Source organism: Tachypleus tridentatus, chromosome 12 (genome assembly GCF_004210375.1).
Source record: "Tachypleus tridentatus isolate NWPU-2018 chromosome 12, ASM421037v1, whole genome shotgun sequence".
Lineage (NCBI taxonomy): Eukaryota > Metazoa > Arthropoda > Merostomata > Xiphosura > Limulidae > Tachypleus > Tachypleus tridentatus.
Window position 1 is genome coordinate 136147241 of NC_134836.1, and position 21327 is coordinate 136168567.

Genomic DNA, 21327 nt, shown 5'->3' on the forward strand with positions numbered 1-21327 from the left:
GACTACGTCCAATTTTACAAAAACATTATGGCTGAAACATTTAATGAAAACAGTTATATTTTCTACAAAACTTTAAAATAATGTTTTTATTAGAATAAAATAAATATTAAAGATGGAATAAATTAGGAAAAAGTTATCAACTCTTAGATTTCGATATTTTGAATAGTAAAGTGAAATCGAAGTTAGTCATAACCCACACACACAAAAAAAACAAAACACACGTCAATACTTAACCCTTTCGTATATTGATCAAGAACAGTTTATTTAAAACTTACATCAGGTAAATATTTCTAACAGAATAAGAATATACAGAATTTGAACGCAAGATTTTGAAAAATACCAAGAGTTCAACCGTACTAATTATTATCGTTTATTTTCAACGCGCGAGTAAGAACGCATTTTATTGCATAAGTAAATTTGAATCAACTAATTTTGTATGACTCTTTCAAAAACTGTAAACTAAAAATAATAGGATTTTAATGAAAACCAAATATATATATTGCAAAGCATAAATAATGGTTTTGTCTTACCCAAATGAAAATTGTACTAAATATGTATATATATAATAATATTGAACTTCTAGGTTCAGGAATTTTGATTGAAGTTTTTCTTTTTAGAAGTCGCTCAATAGTTTACATTTTTCCAGAAAAAAAACGAACATTCGATGCTAGCCAGAATTTCAAGAAAAATCAAGGATTAACCTTTTGGCACTATTGGAGAAAATATTATAAATATCACTTCTGGAACATCTTTCTATAATAATAACATCCAAATAAGTAGATATGTTTATGCAAAATTAATGTTAAATATCCGATTATGTATGATTCTTGCAAAAACATCATATTTGAAGAATTAGGATGCTATATTGTGTTGTTTGCAAAATCTAAACAGCGAGCGGGACTAAGTAGTCGTAAGAGTGACTGTTAAATCCTGAGCAGCTCAAGAGCTGGTATTAGTGGTGTTGATTAACGCCTTTCCTGTTTCGTTTCTTTCAGAATTAAAGACAACAAGGGTAGATATCCGTCATATAACTTTACTCGAAATTTAACAAAAAGCGAAAATTCAAAAATAATGTTTCTATATTTTTCTAAACCTTCTTTCAACTGTTTACCTTTTAGCAATTTGAAATGTGAGGTAATTGTATTTGTTTAATCATATGTATAAATCATATTTTTTTAATATTCAAAACTGAAGAACAAAAGAGAGAGAAACAGTGCACACAACATTTAAAATGTCTCTTTTTTTTCGATGATAAAAACAAGCAGACAGAAAATTAAACAAAATGTATGACATTTAAAAATTCTTTCGCCGTACATTACCATAAAGTCAGTAATTTTTGAGACCACCTATGTATTAAAACAAATGGCGCCGCCGCGGTTGGTAAGTCGTGGTAAAAGTTACAAGGAATCATATAAAACTTTAAGGTTTAACAAAATGAGTAAAGAGTTTTGGAATAATGTGAGAAATCCGGCAGCTGTAAAGAAGATATTTATTGATCCAGAATGGTTTTGGTTATTTGGTTTATTTGTGTTTTTTGTCGAAATTGTGGTAAATATCGGTGTGATCGAATACATCCCATGTAAGTCAATGTTACAAAATTCAAGCCCTCATCGTATCTCATATAAAATTATACGTAAAAACAGTATATGTTGTTTCGAACTTTTTTTTTTCATTTGTCTTTGTAAGTCGTGATTGTGAACGTAGCCTGACTGCTCAGGTTTTGGACTACTATTGGTATTACTATGTTTTGTATAATTTTATAGTACTTAATTGTGCAGTTGAATGTTAATATGGGAACAATAGTACATATTGAAATCTGGAAGAAAATTGTGGCAAAGAGAACGTGGGTGTGTACCTATTAAACTAAGGGAAATATGAAATATATTTTGAGGTAGTTTTCTTATTTTTCCTTTTATGACATGAAATAGTAAAGAGGAAAAAAAACAAGAAGAAATTCTCATTTATATAATTGTTTTTCCATAGTGTTGGTCACATAATGACAAAACTATTTTTATAATACTATTTTAATAGGAAGAGGAATTTTGCTATTGTAAAGGACATGAAAGCAGAATTGAAAGGAACTTTAAGGGATTAAAAAGGATTTTTTAAATATTAATTATCCTATTTGTATAAACCATATATATTCTTAAGAAGTATATTTATTTTATTTTTGGTGTTTAATACAGTATATCATGAGAGGGCAAAGCATTTAAATCTAATTGTATTTTCCAAGAGAAAGAAGCAATATTTCTGATCCTAAACATTCAAAATAAAAAACAGAAATTGACTTGAATTGGCAGAATCCTGTATGTATTAACCCCCTGGTGGTAAGGAGAAAGATTGAGACTTTAAAAATAAAATACAAGGCTAACAGGGTCAAAGATTGGATATGCAAACCAGAACATTGATTTTCTATGTAAAGAATATGCCAAGTATTACATCAGAAATGATAGACCACTTAGTCTTACTAGACAATGTTTATAATAAGTACTGCTCTGAAATTCTGAATTAGAAATTATTTACTAGATAATTTGTTAGTATAGGGGTGGAGTAGACCTTTGTATAAGGATTTAACTGTTAAGACTAAATACATAAAAATGTTCAGCAAGAGATTCAATTAAATATGTTACAATCAGTGAGTTAAAGGGTTGAAAGGTGTTTATTGTTAGTGGATAACTTCTGACGATGAGATAAAGAAAAGATCACATAAAAAGACCACAATCACTAGAAGTAATATTACTTATTCAATGGTTATGGAAGACTTCAGTTTTAAATACAGTAGTTGGGACTGAATGAAGTAAAAAGTGAGTTTTACATACTGTGTACAATTTTGAAAGGATGTTGTCTTTGTAATGATCTTGTTTCATAAGATGTAGAACTAGACCATGAGTCACGACTAGCTGAACAACATGTCAAATAATGGGAACTGTTTATTAACACACAAAGATGAGTAATACAAGATGGATCACAAACACTTGATGTTCACATATCAGTTAGGTTAAAACATTTGTGGTAAAGTCTGCAGGATCAGTAGTAATGATAAACTACCCAATTGGTAATTCGGCATACACCAGTGTCACATTTACAGTAATATGTCAGAAGTGAATCGGTAAAAAACACCTTGATGTCACATGTTAACAATAATTAATATAGTCATACACCAGTGTCACATTTACAGTAATGTGTCAGAAGTGAATCAGTAAAAAACACCTTGATGTCACATGTTAACAATAATTAATATAGTCATACATCAGTATCACATTTACAGTAATTAACAGAAATATGTCAGAAGTGAATCAGAAAAAAACACCTTGATGTCACATGTTAACAATAATTAATACAGTCAAACACCAGTGTCACATTTACAGTAATTAACAGAAATATGTCAGAAGTGAATCAGTAAAAAACACCTTGATGTCACATGTTAACAATAATTAATACAGTCAAACACCAGTGTCACATTTACAGTAATTAACAGAAATATGTCAGAAGTGAATCGGTAAAAAACACCTTGATGTCACATGTTAACAATAATTAATGTAGTCATACACCAGTGTCATATTTACAGTAATTAACATAGTAAAATCATTAATGTCATGTTTACAATAATTAACATAATAATACAATGATGTCATGTTTACAATAATTAACATAAATACTTGATATAACTGTCACAAACCTATCACCAATAAACAGCTTGGTATCACATTTTTACTAATTAACGTAATATTATGTCACAAGTTAGTGCACAAGAAACACCTTGTGTCATATTTACAATAATCAAGGTAACAATATGTCACAAACCAATGACAAATTAACAACTCAGTGTCACATATTTTATGGATGAACATAACTTTATGTCACAAGCAACTTGGCAACAACCATCATGTTCAAAGCATGTTATTGATTTGTTACATGATATGATGCAGTTAATTTTAACCTCAGATAAGATGATTACACAAAACATAAGTGGAAGAGTTGTAAGTTATAATTAACTGAAATGATGTGTTTTATTATAGTACATACAATGACCATGTAACAATAGATGACTGTATCTAAAGATAGAAATAATGCTAATTTCTCATGACGTGATCGAGAGAGCTCAAATGATTCTAGATCTTACAGAGATAGATTAAGGTCTCATATTTTATGTTGAAATTTATCAGCTTATCCAAGGGACAGATAGGATTAAGGTCTCTGAATTCTTAGTGCTATTAGCTGAAGATGATGAGAAAACACAAACAAGTTTTAAGATTTCAAAAGGATGGTCATTGCTAGAGTTAAAACAGTTTTTTAATAGGCTAACTGACTTATAGAGGTCAGAGTGTAATTAATATATTTGTGAAAAGAGTGATTTTTAATTTTTAATTTCTTTTTGAAAGATGAGTGGACTAGAACAACCACGAAGGACCACATGGCCACTTTTTATTTGTAGTCTACATTAAGAAATAAGCAAACTTCTCCATCCACTTTAGAGACTGTTCACAACAATAAATTACATTTTCTAAAATTATCTTACATTAGAATACAAAATGTTTTTTAGAAAGACCTAACCAAATAATTGAGCCATTTCTGCAGTTGAAAAATCCAATTAGTATTGTAGCCATAAGTTAGAAATGACTTTAAATGCTCTTCAAAAAATCTTTAGTGTTATAGGAATTCAAGTATTTTCTATAGCTGCACAAAACAACAGTGAGTTTTTACATTAGTCCTTGTAGTTCTGCAGAAAATCAAGCTGTTACAGTTTACCAGCATATTTAACATGAATGTAAACTATTTCATACAAATATGTAAACATTGTATTTATGGAGACTCGGACACCTGAACATAAATTAAGAACTTTAGTGTTTGAATGTAATGATATTAATGTAACGTTGGGAGTTACGTTTCAAAGAAAATATTATAATTACTGAATATTTCTGTTGTAAAAATTAGTTTAAACAAAGGAGTATAAATCAAGATTAATAATTTGATAGATCCTCCAGTGTTATTACTGTGACATGCATGATTTACAGATAAGTTTTAATTTTCTTATCAGACACAGAGATTGACTGGAAGGCCTATATGCAAGAGGTTGAAGGAGTTGTGAATGGGACTTTGGACTATACAAAGCTAGAAGGAGACACTGGGCCTTTAGTGTAAGTGAAAGAAACCTTCATTCCTAAAATGTCCAGCTGACTTTAGATGGTACTGATGAAAGGAAGTTTAATACTGATTGACAAGGTGTTACTGGAACTGAGCTGGTATTAATAATAGGAAGGTTAATACTGATTGACAAAGTGTTACTGGATCTGAGGGGGTATTAATAATAGGAAGGTTAATACTGATTCACAAGATGTTACTGGAACTGAGCTGGTATTAATAATATGAAGGTTAATACTGATTCACAAGATGTTACTGGAACTGAGCTGGTATTAATAATAGGAAGGTTAATACTGATTCACAAGATGTTACTGGAACTGAGCTGGTATTAATAATATGAAGGTTAATACTGATTGATAAGGTGTTACTGGAACTGAGATAGTATTACAATCAAGACTAACAAATGTTGTTACACATGGTTTATCTTGCTGTAAGTACAGGTAATATGCTACACTAACCTTTAACTAGCAGACTTGTAAACAGATTGAGACTAGAAGAAGACTACAGTAACACACTAGAAAAGGAATGTAATGTTGTGAAGTAATGCACTATAAAGGGTAATGTAATGGTATGAAATAATGCACTATAAAGGGTAATGTAGTGTTGTGAAGTAACGCAACAGAAAGAGTGACATAATGTTGTGAAGTAATGCAACAGAAAGATGACATAGTGTTGTGAAGCTAACGCAACAGAATGATGTGACATAGTGTTATGAAGTAATGCAACAGAAGGAGTGACAGTGTTATGAAGCAACGCAACAGAAGAGTGACATAGTGTTGTGAAGTAACGCAACAGAATGAGTGACATAGTGTTGTGAAGTAACGCAATAGAAGGAGTGACATAGTGTTATGAAGCAACGCAACAGAATGAGTGATATAGTGTCATGAAGCAACGCAATAGAAGGAGTGATTACAGCGTCATGAAGTAATGCAATAGAAGGATGACATAGTGTTGTGAAGTAACGCAATAGAATGATGACATAGCGTTATGAAGCCAACGCAATAGAAGGATGACAGTGTTATGAAGTAACGCAACAGGATGACAGTGTTATGAAGTAACGCAATAGAAGGAGTGACATAGTGTTATGAAATAACGCAACAGAATGAGTGACATAGTGTCAGTGAAGCCAACGCAACAGGATGACATAGTGTTATGAAGTAATGCAATAGTAGGATGACAGTGTTATGAAGTAATGCAATAGAAGGAGTGACATAGCGTTTTGAAGCCAACGCAACAGAATGAGTGACATAGTGTTTTGAAGTAATGCAATAGAATGATGACATAGTGTTATGAAGCCAACGCAACAGTAGGATGACAGTGTTGTGAAGTCAACGCAACAGAAGGAGTGACATAGTGTTATGAAGCCAACGCAACAGTAGGAGTGACAGTGTTATGAAGTAATACAACAGAAGGAGTGACATAGTGTTATGAAGTAAACGCAATAGTAGGAGTGACATGTGTTATGAAGTAATACAATAGAAGGAGTGACATAGTGTTATGAAGCCAATGCAATAGTAGGAGTGACAGTGTTATGAAGTAAACGCAATAGAAGAAGATGACATAGTGTTATGAAGCAATGCAATAGAATGAGTGACATAGTGTTATGAAGTAATGCAATAGAAGGAGTGACATAGTGTTATGAAGTAATACAATAGAAGGAGTGACATAGTGTTATGAAGTAACGCAATAGAAGAGGAGTGACATAGTGTTATGAAGTAACGCAATAGAAGGAGTGACATAGTGTTATGAAGTAATACAATAGAAGGAGTGACATAGTGTTGTGAAATAACGCAATAGAAGGAGTGACATAGTGTTGTGAAGTAACGCAATAGGAGTGACATAGTGTTATGAAGTAACGCAATAGAAGGATGACAGTGTTATGAAGTAACGCAATAGAATGAGTGACATAGTGTTATGAAGCAACGCAACAGAATGATGACATAGTGTCATGAAGTAACCGCAATAGAAGGATGACATAGCGTTATGAAGCCAACCGCAACAGAAGGAGTGACATAGTGTTATGAAGTAATGCAACAGAAGGAGTGACATAGCGTTATGAAGCTAATACAATAGTAGGAGTGACAGTGTTATGAAGTAACGCAATAGTAGGAGTGACAGTGTTATGAAGTAATACAATAGAAGGAGTGACATAGTGTTATGAAGCCAATACAATAGTAGGAGTGACAGTGTTATGAAAGCCAACGCAACAGAATGATGACATAGTGTCATGAAGCCAACGCAACAGTAGGATGACAGTGTTATAAAGCCAACGCAACAGAATGATGACATAGCGTCATGAAGCCAACGCAATAGAAGGAGTGACATAGTGTTATGAAGTAACGCAACAGAAGGAGTGACATAGCGTCATGAAGCCAACGCAACAGCAGGATGACAGTGTTATGAAGTAATACAACAGAAGGAGTGACATAGTGTTATGAAGCAACGCAACAGAAGGAGTGACATAGTGTTGTGAAGTAACGCAATAGAATGAGTGACATAGTGTTGTGAAGTAACGCAACAGAATGATGACAGTGTTATGAAGTAATACAATAGAAGGAGTGACATAGTGTTATGAAGCAACGCAATAGAAGGAGTGACATAGTGTTATGAAGCTAATACAATAGAAGGAGTGACATAGTGTTATGAAGTAACTGCAATAGAAGGAGTGACATAGTGTTATGAAGTAATGCAATAGAAGGAGTGACATAGTGTTATGAAGTAATGCAATAGTAGGAGTGACAGTGTTATGAAGTAATGCAATAGAAGGAGTGACATAGTGTTATGAAGTACTGCAATAGAAGGAGTGACATAGTGTTATGAAGTAATGCAATAGAAGGAGTGACATAGTGTTATGAAGTAATGCACTAGAAAGGTAATGTAATGCTATGAAATAATGCACTAGAAAGGGTAAGGTAGTGTTGTGAAGTAATGCACTAGATAGGGTTATGTAATGTTATGATATATTGTATTAGAAAGAGTAATGTAGTGTTGTGAGGTAATGCACTAGAAATACAAATGTATCAAAAGTGAGATATTAACAATTATTTGTTCTTCACCTTCTGTTTGGTTTGCTCCAACAATTTGTCAAACTGCACAAGAGACCAGCCAGTTCCAGAATATTATAAGACTACGAATAATTCTGATATAGTACTGTCCCTCTCTCACAACATTAACTTTTTCTATTTTCTGCTTCCCTTTAGATGCAGTTTTTTATAATGCATGCCACAAGCCATCACACTCCGTCCATTGGCTTCCAGTATGTCTCCCATGTAAATTGTCATGCATCATCTATCTACCAGTAATACCAACATGATGCATGTGACTCCCTCTGTGTACCACTACTGAACCATATCTTCTTGTTTGGCAGTGCTTGAGTTCAAACAGCTTTCTCTTTGTTCCTTACATCTCAAAGTGGTTTAACATAGTTCAAACAGCTTTCTCTTTGTTCCTTACATCTCAAAGTGGTTTAACATAGTTCAAACAGCTTTCTCTTTGTTCCTTACATCTCAAAGTGGTTTAACATAGTTCAAACAGCTTTCTCTTTGTTCCTTACATCTCAAAGTGGTTTAACATAGTTCAAACAGCTTTCTTTTTGTTCCTTACATCTCAAAGTGGTTTAACATAATTTACTTTATTCCAAGAATGTTTTCCTGTTTTATTTTAAAACAATGTTTGATTTACCCATGTTTGGCCCTAAAAAAAAAAATTTGCTAGTTATTTTGATTTCAAGTATGAATTCCAAAGTACACATTACTGCTTTAGGTACACCTCATGCATCCAATACCATAATTTTCCATAGGTGTAGTGACCTGTCATGGGATTTATCAGCCTTTATTTGTTTTGATATTGAGTATTATATGGGACAACCTTTGTCTCCTTCTGTTGCTCCTCTTTCTCCTGACCTTTTTTAGCCTGACCAGGATTTTGATCATTTGTTTCCTCTACCTTGGAGATCACTGTGCCTTCCAAAATCCTATCTGAGGATTTTGTTGTGCCTTTGTGGACTTTCTCAGATTTCATGTCTCAGATATGTGATGTTTTGTCTGTTGCTCCTCTTTTTTACAACCCATGTCATTCCCCATTACATTATTGTCCTTCCAACTTTAATCTGTTCCTCATCTTCCGATGTTCAGGTTCACTTGGAGAATTTTGCCTCCCAGTTTGGCGACGTTGTTAGAATGCCTTGTCTTGCATGAGCACTGGCTCACTCTGCTCTTTCTTATCATAGGGCAGACTGTCCATATCTAGACCAATATTTGTTGGGTTCAGTGGGACCCAAATCTCCCATTTGTTTTATCAGTGCCCTGTCTTTGTTTTACCTTCATGATACTTTTTCCTGTAATTCTTTTATATCCATCTCCTATCTGAGGCTCTTTACAGGAACACTGAGGAGTTCTCTGGGGATATCCTCTCCCACCTCACTTTCACTCTGACCCTGCAAATGTAGTTTATTTGTTGTTGGGATCTTTTGGGTTGTGATGCCATATTATCACAGACCAAGCTTTTTATCTACAGAACCATCTGATGGCCCCATGGTCGACACGATCCCAGAACCTAGGGAGATAAGGGTAGCTATGGTCCAACAACAATCTACCTTTTCTCACCTGGTGGTCCATTTGTCCCAGTCAGAACTGAGTGTTGCACTCATTTATGTCTTCTGACCCTTCCTTTCCCAGCCCTTGCCTGCTTTCCTTTGTATGGTGCCACTCTTCATTGTGTATTTACGAGGATGTGTGGTATGCCAACACTGTTTCTGGTGACTACCTAATGGGTTTGGGTCTGGTGGGAGCTCATCTGGCAGCCTTCATTCTTCAGTGGAACCCTTTCATCTCTGATGTTGGGGTTTACTAAGTTTTGTCAAAGGTTTTCATTAGACCTTTTCTTACCTTTTCTCCTTTATCCCATGTGTCTGTTTCCTTTCCTCCTTTGTGGGATTACTTGTCATGCCAACTTCTATCCAAGGCAGTGCAAGTCTTCCTCACATAATAGGCTGTAGAATGTAATTCAACTACTCTTTGATGAGTTTTTTTTCTGGTCTTTGGATAACCAAGATGGACATTTCCAATGCTTATCTGCATATTCCCATATCAGAGTATTCTTGTCCTTATCTTCAGTTTTTCCAACATGGGGTGGGAGTACCAATATTGTGCCCTGTTCTTTGGTTCCATACATTTTCTGTTGTGAACCTTTGCTCCTTGCTGTATATCTTCTTTACTGTGCTTTCACTTGTATCTGGATGATTGGTTTCATTTTGCCCATTCCAAATGGAAGCTGGCCTTTCTTACTTGTCAACTCTTTCTCAAAGTTTTCCAGTAGGTTGGTTGAGCAAATTAGAGCATTTCTTCCTTAAATGAACCCAATATGTCATTTATCTGGATGTTTTCTTCTACACCCATCTGGGTTGCACCTAATCTCCTCTCTGGCTGTGTTCCATGGAACTCGCCATTTGAAACTATCTGTCTGCTACTTCACATTCTGCATATGAGGTTCTACTGCTTTTGGGGATATAGTGTATTGCAATTCCTCTCACATCCCCCAGTCAGGCCCGCATGCCATCCCTTCAATGGACTCTCCACAACCAATGGAACCATGCTTGGGATCTCTTGGATGCTCCTATAAACTTTTTTTCGTAAATTGTGGATGATCTACCATGGTGGTTGGACTAGGTTTATACATCAACAGGTGACCCACCTCCTCCTCCAGCCAGATTTACATCTGTTCATGGATGTATCCCTTCAGGGCTGGGTGCATGGGTCAATTAATTACCAGGAGGCTTAAGTTGTTGGTCTGTGGTAGAGGAACATTCTCTTTATATCATTGTCCTCAAACTCCTTGCTGCTTATCAGTGATTAGATATCTTTCTTCCATTCTCCAGAGATCATCTGGTCATGATCCATTTTGACAATTAAACAGCATTAGATGATATCAATTGCAAAGGTGGCACCAAGTCAAGATCCCTGTGTTTTCTCACAGTGGATTTTCTCTTTGGGTCCACAATCATTGCATTCATTTAATGGTGTGTCAGGTACCAGGTGCTTTCAAACTTGTAGTGGATCATCTTTTCCAACCTGACAGAGTGGTCCTCCATCCCATTTTTCTCAATGGCTTTGTAATCAGTGAGGTATTCCTCATATTGATTCATTGCCCTTAAGTTATTTTTGTTTAGGTCCCTAGTTCCCCATCCCAAGGATTTTTGCTATTAATACCTTCAGTCAGGATTGACTGAAAAAGTTCCTTTATGTTTTCACTTATCTGTTTGCTTCCTTGGGTAGTCTTCCTCATCCATCTCACTTGATGCAATATATTTCCAATTACTAATTTCTGGCTCATTCAGCTTTGTTTTTATAAATTACTTCAGTTACAGATGTTTCTTCCCATCCTTTATTCCTTGATCTTCATCTTCAACCACAGTTAATGACTCTGCATAATGCACTTTGTGTCCTCCATTTTCATGCTTGGCATTTGTGTGGTCCCTGACACGGTGATCTAGTTTCTGACATTGGATGGCATTTTATTTAGCTCATTCTGTTTGTCTTTCATCCATGGCTGTGTATCAGCAGAAATGGCACATTTTTCAGGGTATCCAAGCTTCTGGTCTTATGGTTGTTGGCATTTCCAAGTTTTTTAACATGGCTTTTTGAGAAGGAGTCTTTTGTCTCCTTAATATTGAGTTATCAGGCAGCCCTATCTATACTTTCCATTTTTCTTGTTACTGCAAGAGCTTTCTTTCCCCTGTCTTTGCCATTTTGACTCATTTCTTCTAGTTACATCAGCTGCTTGGGTGTGTGGTACTTCTATAAGGGGACATTAATGTGATACTTACATCTGAGGGGTGGTCCACATGCCATAATGGGACATTAATGTGATACTTACTTTACCTCCATTTGATTCTATTACCTTGTGCTCTTCATTAAAGTGTATTTTCTTCTCTCGGCCTGGAAGTGGCATCATTCAGATCTGTTCCCTATAGATGTCACTTGCACATTGTACTACCAACCTATCTTTTCCTTCATCGCAATCATTTCTTCCTTCCCAAGACTTCAGCAGCATGTGAGGATAACTCCTGCCCATTTCCCTTCCATCTGTTTCTCATCTCTAGCCTCCCTTCCCTCTGTTTCTCATCTCTAGCCTCCTCCTGATGCAGGTAGATTTTTATGCTTGGTGTGTGCCCTTCATTGTTATACTGCTTGCATGGCTTTCTTCAGGGGTTCCCATTCTCATCTCTTCATCCTGTGGCAACCCTCATCATCTTGGGATCTTTCCTCCTTTATCCTCACCAGTTGGGTTTGTTGTTTAATCCAGTTTGCTTGTTTCTCATTGTCCTCTTTCCAGTGTGTTTCATGGTACATCCCATCAAATCAAATGATTCATATTTTACCTTGCTTCATGTTCTTGTCTGCTTTTGGAGAAGATTCTACAGCCTGGCATGTGGACCACCCCTCAGATGTTTATCTCCCATTACTTACATCACGCTGTGATCTCTGATTTTTTGGGATATTGCCTACCACCTGTGGCTATACTTCAGACTTCTATGCAGTTATGACTAACACTAGATAATTATTCATTAATGCTTTCTTGTCTTTTAGTGGGTCTTGCTTGCAATTGTCTCTTAGATCCTGCTTTGTGGGGGATTGGTGCCTGACCAGATAATCTTTATGTATGCAAACAAATCTTCACTGTACAATGTATTAATTCATGGGATTTTTCCATGGCTCTACACATCCACCTTTGAATAAGGATGTTTCAGAATATGGCTGGGTGGTCAATAACATGATATTTGCTTCATAAATAGGACAGTCCCAGACCATATTACACAGTGATGGCATGGGTAGAGCAGAAAAGAGTAGCTAGCAATCTTTGCGATGATTTGATTAAATAAATCCAACAGGAAACCTTTATAATCAAATACATCAGCAGCTTGGGTTCCACATAAATGACTATAACCATTCAGTTTAAAGTAGAGTAGTGGTGTTCTGCTGGTGTGGAAATTGTACTATCCTCTTGTTTGAATAACACATACCATGGAGTGTGATGTCTCAATGCAGTTCACTCCTTTGATTGGATGCCCTTATCCTACCCTTGTGCAAATGTCACTACCCTGTGGGTTGGTTTTGGATATCAAGTGAATCAGTTAACTTAAGTCCTCACATAGGTTTGGGGTTATTTATTTTTCTTCTGTGTGGTGAGATATAGAAATTATCTGTGAGATGTTCTGTTCTGGACTCTCACTTGTTCTCTCTTGCATTGAAGTGTTATTGAACTTTGGGTGTTTTGGACCAGTCTCACAGTTGTGATGGACTTCCCTCATATATTGGGTGACACATTTCTGGATCAATAGCTCAATGCTAATCCTATGTCCTGCCTTAGAGTCATTGTTTTCCTTTCATTCACAGTTTTAGAGCTTGAGATGAAACTGGTGTGATCTTCATCCTATACTTGTGCAGATGCCAGTAGTCAGTGAGAAGATTTTGGATCTATTTGACTTAGCCAATCTACACTGTAGGACACATCTTCCATTTCCTAATTTACTTCTGTGGGATCGAAGTTTCCATATTTATCCAATTTAGATTACATTCTCAACCTCTCCTCCCCACTTGGGTGTGCTTCCTTTCTTTTCACCATGTCTGTTTCTAGCTGCTCGTGACAAGGATATACCTGATTCAGAAGTAGTGTGGTACCCCTCCTTTGTACATTGGATCTGTTTCTCTCCTCTATAGAGGTCTCCTTCAAACAAATTCAAGGGGTATGCCTGTGCTTTCCCTCCCACCAGTCCTTCCCCTTTTTCAGTGTGGAACTCAAGCTAATCTTGTGAAAGGAGGGACAGTAACTTATCAGAAGTCATGATTTTCCTAAATTAAAATGTACTTCTGATAGGCACTCTCTCCTCTCCAAAATCTGCTGGTGTTTAAATCTCCTGGAGTTTTGACATGTCAAAATATTGTGTTCGTGAAACTAATGACAGCTCTAACAAATGTGGTCAAAATATTGTGGTCTTGAAGTTAATGACATCACTAACAGATGTGGTCAATATTGTGTTCGTGAAACTCATGACAGCCCTAACAGATGTGGTCAACATTGTGTTCGTGAAACTAATGACAGCCCTAACAGATGTGGTCAAAATATTGTGGTCTTGAAGTTAATGACATCCCTAAAATCATAAGACACATGATTCCTTCTATGTTCCACTTCCAAACTATCACGTATCTTGTGATGTTGAACATGTATCACATTATATATGAGAGATGTGTTGGAATTTTTTATTCCAATAGAGGTGTGCAGAAGGCTTGTAGCATGCATTAAAAAAACAATTGCGTATAGAGGGCTGCACAAAATGGGAAAGTTAATCTTGTGAGCAGAGAGAAGTGCCTATTAGAAATACATTTTCAGTCTAGGATAGTTATAATGTATGTAAGTAACAAAACCTAAATACGTTCTTCAGAGATAAAATAACATTTTCTGTTTTCTTCTGTTAATTTTTTTGTTGTTGTTGCAGTTATTTATTCTTATGAAACATGTCCATCTGAACCTTTCATTATTATAGTTTTATAATTGTGGTTTTGAAACTAATGATGGCCCTGACATGTCAAAATATTGTGTTCGTGAAACTAATGGCATCCTTAACAGATGTGGTCAATATTGTGTTCGGGAAACTAATGACAGCCCTAACAGATGTGGTCAATATTGTGTTCGGGAAACTAATGACAGCCCTAACAGATGTGGTCAAAACCTGTAATATATCTTTGTTTTTGCAATAATAATATGTAATAAAGATTTAAAGGGTGTATTAGTTTTATTAATAATAACATTTTTAAAAAACCTTAATTAAGCATGTGTGTTGAAAAACACCATTTCTGAGATTGGTACCATTCACTAAATTATCATCAGACCATTCCAAAAATACTGTAACTACCTTGTAAAGGGGACAGTTTGAATACTGTAACTACCTTGTACAGGGGACAGTTTAATTACTGTAACTACCTTGTAGAGGGGACAGTTTAATTACTGTAACTACCTTGTAGAGGGGACAGTTTGAATACTGTAACTACCTTGTAGAGGGGACAGTTTGAATACTGTAACTACCTTGTAGAGGGAGAAGTTTGAATACTGTAACTACCTTGTAGAGGGAGCAGTTTGAATACTGTAACTACCTTGTAGAGGGGACAGTTTGAATACTGTAACTACCTTGTAGAGGGGACAGTTTGAATACTGTAACTACCTTGTAGAGGGGACAGTTTGAATACTGTAACTACCTTGTAGAGGGGACAGTTTGAATACTGTAACTACCTTGTAGAGGGGACAGTTTGAATACTGTAACTACCTTGTAGAGGGGACAGTTTGAATACTGTAACTACCTTGTAGAGGGGGCAGTTTAATTACTGTAACTACCTTGTAGAGGGGACAGTTTGAATACTGTAACTACCTTGTAGAGGGGGCAGTTTGATTTTTCTAATATTTGTTTTTAAATGTTTATTAAGTCAACAACATTCATTACTATTTACTCTTTGTTGTGATTATTATTGTACTTTGAAACAAATATGAGAGTTTTCGTTCTTCATGCTGAAGTGATTATTCTAATCAGAATGCATCTTCTAAGACTGGTGTAATAAATTAATTAGAATTGATTCCATAACAATATTCTTGTGGTCAAGTCCTCATTATACATGTATTTCTGCTTCATTGTTTTGGTAGTTTTTGAACAGTTGATGTTTTTCTAACAAACTTTCAGATAAAAGTCTGTCTGTGGAATATTATTTATTTCTATGTATCCAGCAAGGTTCGTCTACATATTGTGTGGAATATTTATTTATTTCTAGGTATCCAGCGGTGTTCGTCTACATATTGTGTGGAATATTTATTTATTTGTAAGTATCCAGTAGGGTTCATCTATGTATTGTGTGGAATATTTATTTATTTCTAGGTACCCAGCAGGGTTCATCCACATATTGTGTGGAATGTTTATTTATTTCTAGGTACTCAGCAGGGTTCGTCTACATATTGTGTGGAATATTTATTTATTTCTAGGTACCCAGCAAGGTTCGTCTACATATTGTGTGGAATATTTATTTATTTTTAGGTACCCAGCAGGGTTTGTCTACATATTCCTTGTGCTGTACTACCTTACTGGTCATGGAATTAATATCTATGTGGCACAGTACATTTTTGCTTTGTTCTATCTTCTGACACTACTTCTAGTTTTCAGGATATATGCAAAGTGTAAGAAAGTGAGTATCGTTAGGTTTTATAAGTGTAGTTATTAGATATTAACTGTAGATGTTCCTGTTTCTAATTGTTTCATGTAATAACTTGATTACAAGACTAACTACTTCAAATTTTTAATTGGTCAACACAATTTTTACAGGAATATGTGACAGGTTTAACCAAGTTGGCTAAATTTGAATATTCCAAGCATTACATACAGTGCTGTTTATTCAATGTTTGTTGTTATTAAGAATCAAAGAACAGCAAGTTTTAATACTATTTTATTATATACAAGTAACTTCTTCCTGTTGTAATCAGTATGAACTTAGGCATGGAGCTAATATTTAACATTTAGGTTAACTCAAATAGAGAAAATATCTGTGTTTTACTTCTGGAATGTGGCTCATCCTTTGGAAAGTGAAAATAACTTGATGGATTGTTAGACTTAATGTATAGACTTTAAATAAATCTCTTGAAGTAAACAAGACATGTCAGGAATACTTCTAATTTCCAAACACTTGTCATTTTCAAATAGAAATATAGATCTAACCACAAAGTTGTCACGAAGGAAGACAACACAACAATGTGTTATAACAAGTAACACATGAAGAATTGTTGAAATAACTCTTTCTCCTTGAACGTTATCTAGAAATGTTTCATCAAATTTTTTTTTCCCTTCTACTATAACATATATTACAAGAATGTGGTATGTAGTTCTCCATATATATGTAACACATGTAGTAAATTTTCTTTCTCATTATGCTTGCTTCACTGAAGAAATTTAAAGAAGTCCATAATACTTTCCTTAAACGTTTATTTGATTTTTAGAAAGAAGTTTTATACATTAAAGTGTTACACATCAGTGTTGACACTTTGGAAAGAAGTTTTATACATTAGTGTTACACGTCAGTGTTGACACATTAGAAAGAAGTTTTATATGTTAGTGTTACACATCAGTATTGACACTTTGGAAAGAAGTTTTATACGTTAGTGTTACACATTAGTGTTGACACTTTGGAAAGAAGTTTTATACATTAGTGTTACACGTCAGTGTTGACACTTTGGAAAGAAGTTTTATACATTAAAGTGTTACACCAGTATTGACACTTTGGAAAGAAGTTTTATGAAGTTAATGAAAATGTGAATTTGAGATTTTCTGTTTTAATATATTATAATAAAAAATATTTCATTATTTAAAAGAGAATTTTCTTTAATAAATGTTGTATGTTTTCTTTCCATCTTGTACATGAAATGAAGTGTAAAACATTTATGACTATTAGTGTCGGTAGGTTAAATGTAAAACATTTATATGACTGTAACCATGCTTAGGTTAAATATGAAACACTTGTGGTACTGAAACCATGTTTATGTTAAATGTAAAACATGCACATTACTGTAACCATGTTTATGTTAAATGTAAAACATGCACATTACTGTAACCATGCGTAAGTTAAATGTAAAACAGACACGTTACTGTGACTGTGCTTAGGTTAAATGTAAAACAGACACGTTACTGTGACCATGCTTAGGTTAAATGTAAAACAGACACGTTACTGTGACCATGCTTAGGTTAAATATAAAACAGACACGTTACTGTGACCATGCTTAGGTTAAATATAAAACAGACACGTTACTGTGACCGTGCTTAGGTTAAATGTAAAACAGACACGTTACTGTGACCGTGCTTAGGTTAAATATAAAACAGACACGTTACTGTGACCGTGCTTAGGTTAAATGTAAAACAGACTCGTTACTGTGACCGTGCTTAGGTTAAATGTAAAACAGACACGTTACTGTGAACGTGCTTAGGTTAAATGTAAAACAGACACGTTACTGTGAACGTGCTTAGGTTAAATGTAAAACAGACATGTTACTATAACCATTCTATGTTAACACCTCTTGTACTGAAATAAATATTTTAATATCCAGGTTCCTCCCTATGCTCTGATATTCATGTGCTGCACATCGTACCGTATCCATTCTATTTATGTGCTTCGTCTTTTCAATGACCCAGTGGCAGTTGTTTTATTTTATTGTGCTCTGAATTTTTTTATATCTTCGAAGTGGACGACTGGAGCCATTTTTTATAGGTATAAAATGTTTTTACCTTTTGTTTCTCTGAGATATTAATATTTCCCATATGAGCCAGATATAAATTAGTAACGACCAATTAAGTCAAACAAATATATTATTACAGAATTTCATGAGTACCTTTTAAAAAGAGTAAAGTACCATCGTAGTATTGAATAGGTTGTGATAATAATGATAAACATCTCATTAATGTTCCTGTGAGAACTATGAACGAGTCTCAATGTATTTTGGTAAGCTTTACTGAGAGCTGTGGCTGATCTTTGCTTTACCATTCTGGTTAGTTTCATTTATTGAAGAATAACTACTATATAAAACTGAACAGTTGTAAAGTGAGTTGGTTTGAAGGTAGTCAAGTTAGACTTTTCATGGGTCCTTGAGTACGTCTTGTCACTTGCCGCCTAACACACGAATAATTGTACCTCCACGTTACATCCAACATACTCATGTACATGGAAAAACGTACAAATTAGTGTTGATGTCAAGGAACAAATTGAAATAAGTTTGTTTTAAAACAAAAACTAAAAACAAGTTTGACCACAAAAATTGTATTTGTAAGGATACCATGAGTGTAAAATATGTAAATGTTTACATGGCAGCCCCAGGCTAATCTTTTATTCCACATATAACCAGTCTACATAAGTGATGGAACTGATATCTTTATCACAAGTATGGATTATTGACCCACATGTGGTTTGGAGGTTAAAACCCACAGGCTTGTTAACCAGTCTACATAACTGACAGACTAATGTTTGCGACATTAAAAATAATGTGATTTAATTATCCAGTATATCTAACAAAGCAAAAACAGAATAATATCTTGACATTTGGAACCATGTTACAGAAGAGAAATACTGGAAAGTCTGGATTATTTCACCCAATTATGACTGTTTAACCTTGTGTGGGCTTTTTTTCAACTATGACTATTTAACTTCACATGTGGGCATTCTTTCTTTATTAACTAGGGTATGTGTAGGAACTTATATTTACATAGACCTGTCACTTCACAATTTCACATTACTTATTATATGTAATTTTAAATTCTACTGAATGCCACCAGGTTTTTCAGCAGGTTCACTAACAGTCTCCTAATGACAACTCTGTGGCTAAATATATATAGCTGCTTTAGTCAGGGAAGAGTCCAACGTGATCTTTCCAACATTTACCCAGGGTGATCAGGATCAATCTGTAACCACATCCTGGTAATTCTGGCTGGAGGTTTCAAAGAGATGTACCCAGTCTTGCATACAACTTATTAGACAGCATGAATAGGACCATCCCAGTTTTACCATTATAGAGTATATGTAGATGGAACTCTTCAGTATGGCTTACAAACATTACACCCATCATATCTGACTGTTGGTGCTTGTTTATTCCTGTTTTCTGGACTGTAATGGTAAAAGGAAGTCTTCAATATTGCTTAAGATAACCTCACAAAAGTTACACACATCATATCCGACTGTGGGTGTTTATTCCTGTTTTCTGGACTGTAATGGTAAAAGGAAGTCTTCCATATTGCTTAAGATAACTTCACAAAAGTTACACGCATCATATCTGACTGTGGGTGTTTATTCCTGTTTTCTGGACTGTAATGGTAAAAGGAAGTCTTCCATATTGCTTAAGATAACTTCACAAAAGTTACACGCATCATATCTGACTGTGGGTGTTTATTCCTGTTTTCTGAACTGTAATGGTAAAAGGAAGTCTTCCATATTGCTCAAGATAACCTCACAAACATCACATCCATCATATCTGACTGTGGGTGTTTATTCCTGTTTTCTTGGCTGTAATGGTAAAAGGAAGTCTTCCATATTGCTCAAGATAACCTCACAAATATTACACCCATCATATCTGACTGTGGGTGTTTATTCCTGTTTTCTTGACTGTAATGGTAAAAGGAAGTCTTCCATATTGCTTAAGATAACTTCACAAAAGTTACACGCATCATATCTGACTGTGGGTGTTTATTCCTGTTTTCTTGGCTGTAATGGTAAAAGGAAGTCTTCAGTATTGCTTAAGATAGCCTCACAAATATTACACACATCATATCTGACTGTGGGTGTTTATTCCTGTTTTCTTGACTGTAATGGTAAAAGGAAGTCTTCAATAGTGCTTAAGATAACCTCACAAACATTACACCCATCATATCTGACTGGGTGTTTATTCCTCTGAAGGCAGGTGCATTATCACTTGCTTTTAACTTTTCCTCCTAGGCAAGAAATTATAGCCTAGAATTACATTTATGTCTAAAATACATATCATGCATATGATTAAAAATTTGGTCACAAAATTCCTTCAGGTGGGATTGCTATATTAAACTACTCTACTGGCTGCAGTAGTTTATCACTTCACTGTATTAAACTACTCTACTGGCTGCAGTGGTTTATCACTTCACTGTATTAAACTACTCTACTGGCTGCAGTGGTTTATCACTTCACTGTATTAAACTACTCTACTGGCTGCAGTGTTTTATCACTTCACTGTATTAAACTACTCTACTGACTGCAGTGGTTTATCTCTTCACTGTATTAAACTACTCTACTGACTGCAGTGGTTTATCTCTTCACTGTATTAAACTACTCTACTGACTGCAGTGGTTTATCACTTCGCTGTATTAAACTACTCTACTGACTGCAGTGGTTTATCTCTTCACTGTATTAAAATACTCTACTGGCTGCAGTGGTTTATCACTTTGCTGTATTAAACTACTCTACTGACTGCAGTGGTTTATCTCTTCACTGTATTAAAATACTCTACTGGCTGCAGTGGTTTATCACTTTGCTGTATTAAACTACTCTACTGACTGCAGTGGTTTATCTCTTCACTGTATTAAACTACTATACTGGCTGCAGTTGTTTATCACTTCACTGAATTAAAATACTCTACTGGCTCCAGTGG

General features: G+C 34.9%; 1 protein-coding gene across 4 annotated transcripts in view; it reads left to right on the forward strand.

Moving 5' to 3' along the window:
• The first annotated feature begins 1263 nt into the window (after positions 1-1263).
• Positions 1264-21327, forward strand: part of LOC143234804 (dol-P-Man:Man(5)GlcNAc(2)-PP-Dol alpha-1,3-mannosyltransferase-like) — a 32243-nt gene continuing 12179 nt past the window's right edge. Inside the window, exons 1-5 of one of the 4 annotated variants that reach the window (XM_076472444.1) lie at positions 1264-1380; positions 5039-5138; positions 15957-16004; positions 16217-16364; positions 18271-18431. In XM_076472444.1, coding sequence (XP_076328559.1) covers positions 5065-5138; positions 15957-16004; positions 16217-16364; positions 18271-18431 — 431 coding nt within the window. In that variant the 5' untranslated portion in view covers positions 1264-1380; positions 5039-5064. Of the gene's footprint in view, positions 1580-5038; positions 5139-15956; positions 16005-16216; positions 16365-18270; positions 18432-21327 lie in introns of all 4 variants that reach the window. The other 3 variants (XM_076472442.1, XM_076472445.1, XM_076472443.1) reach the window with 3 other exon arrangements.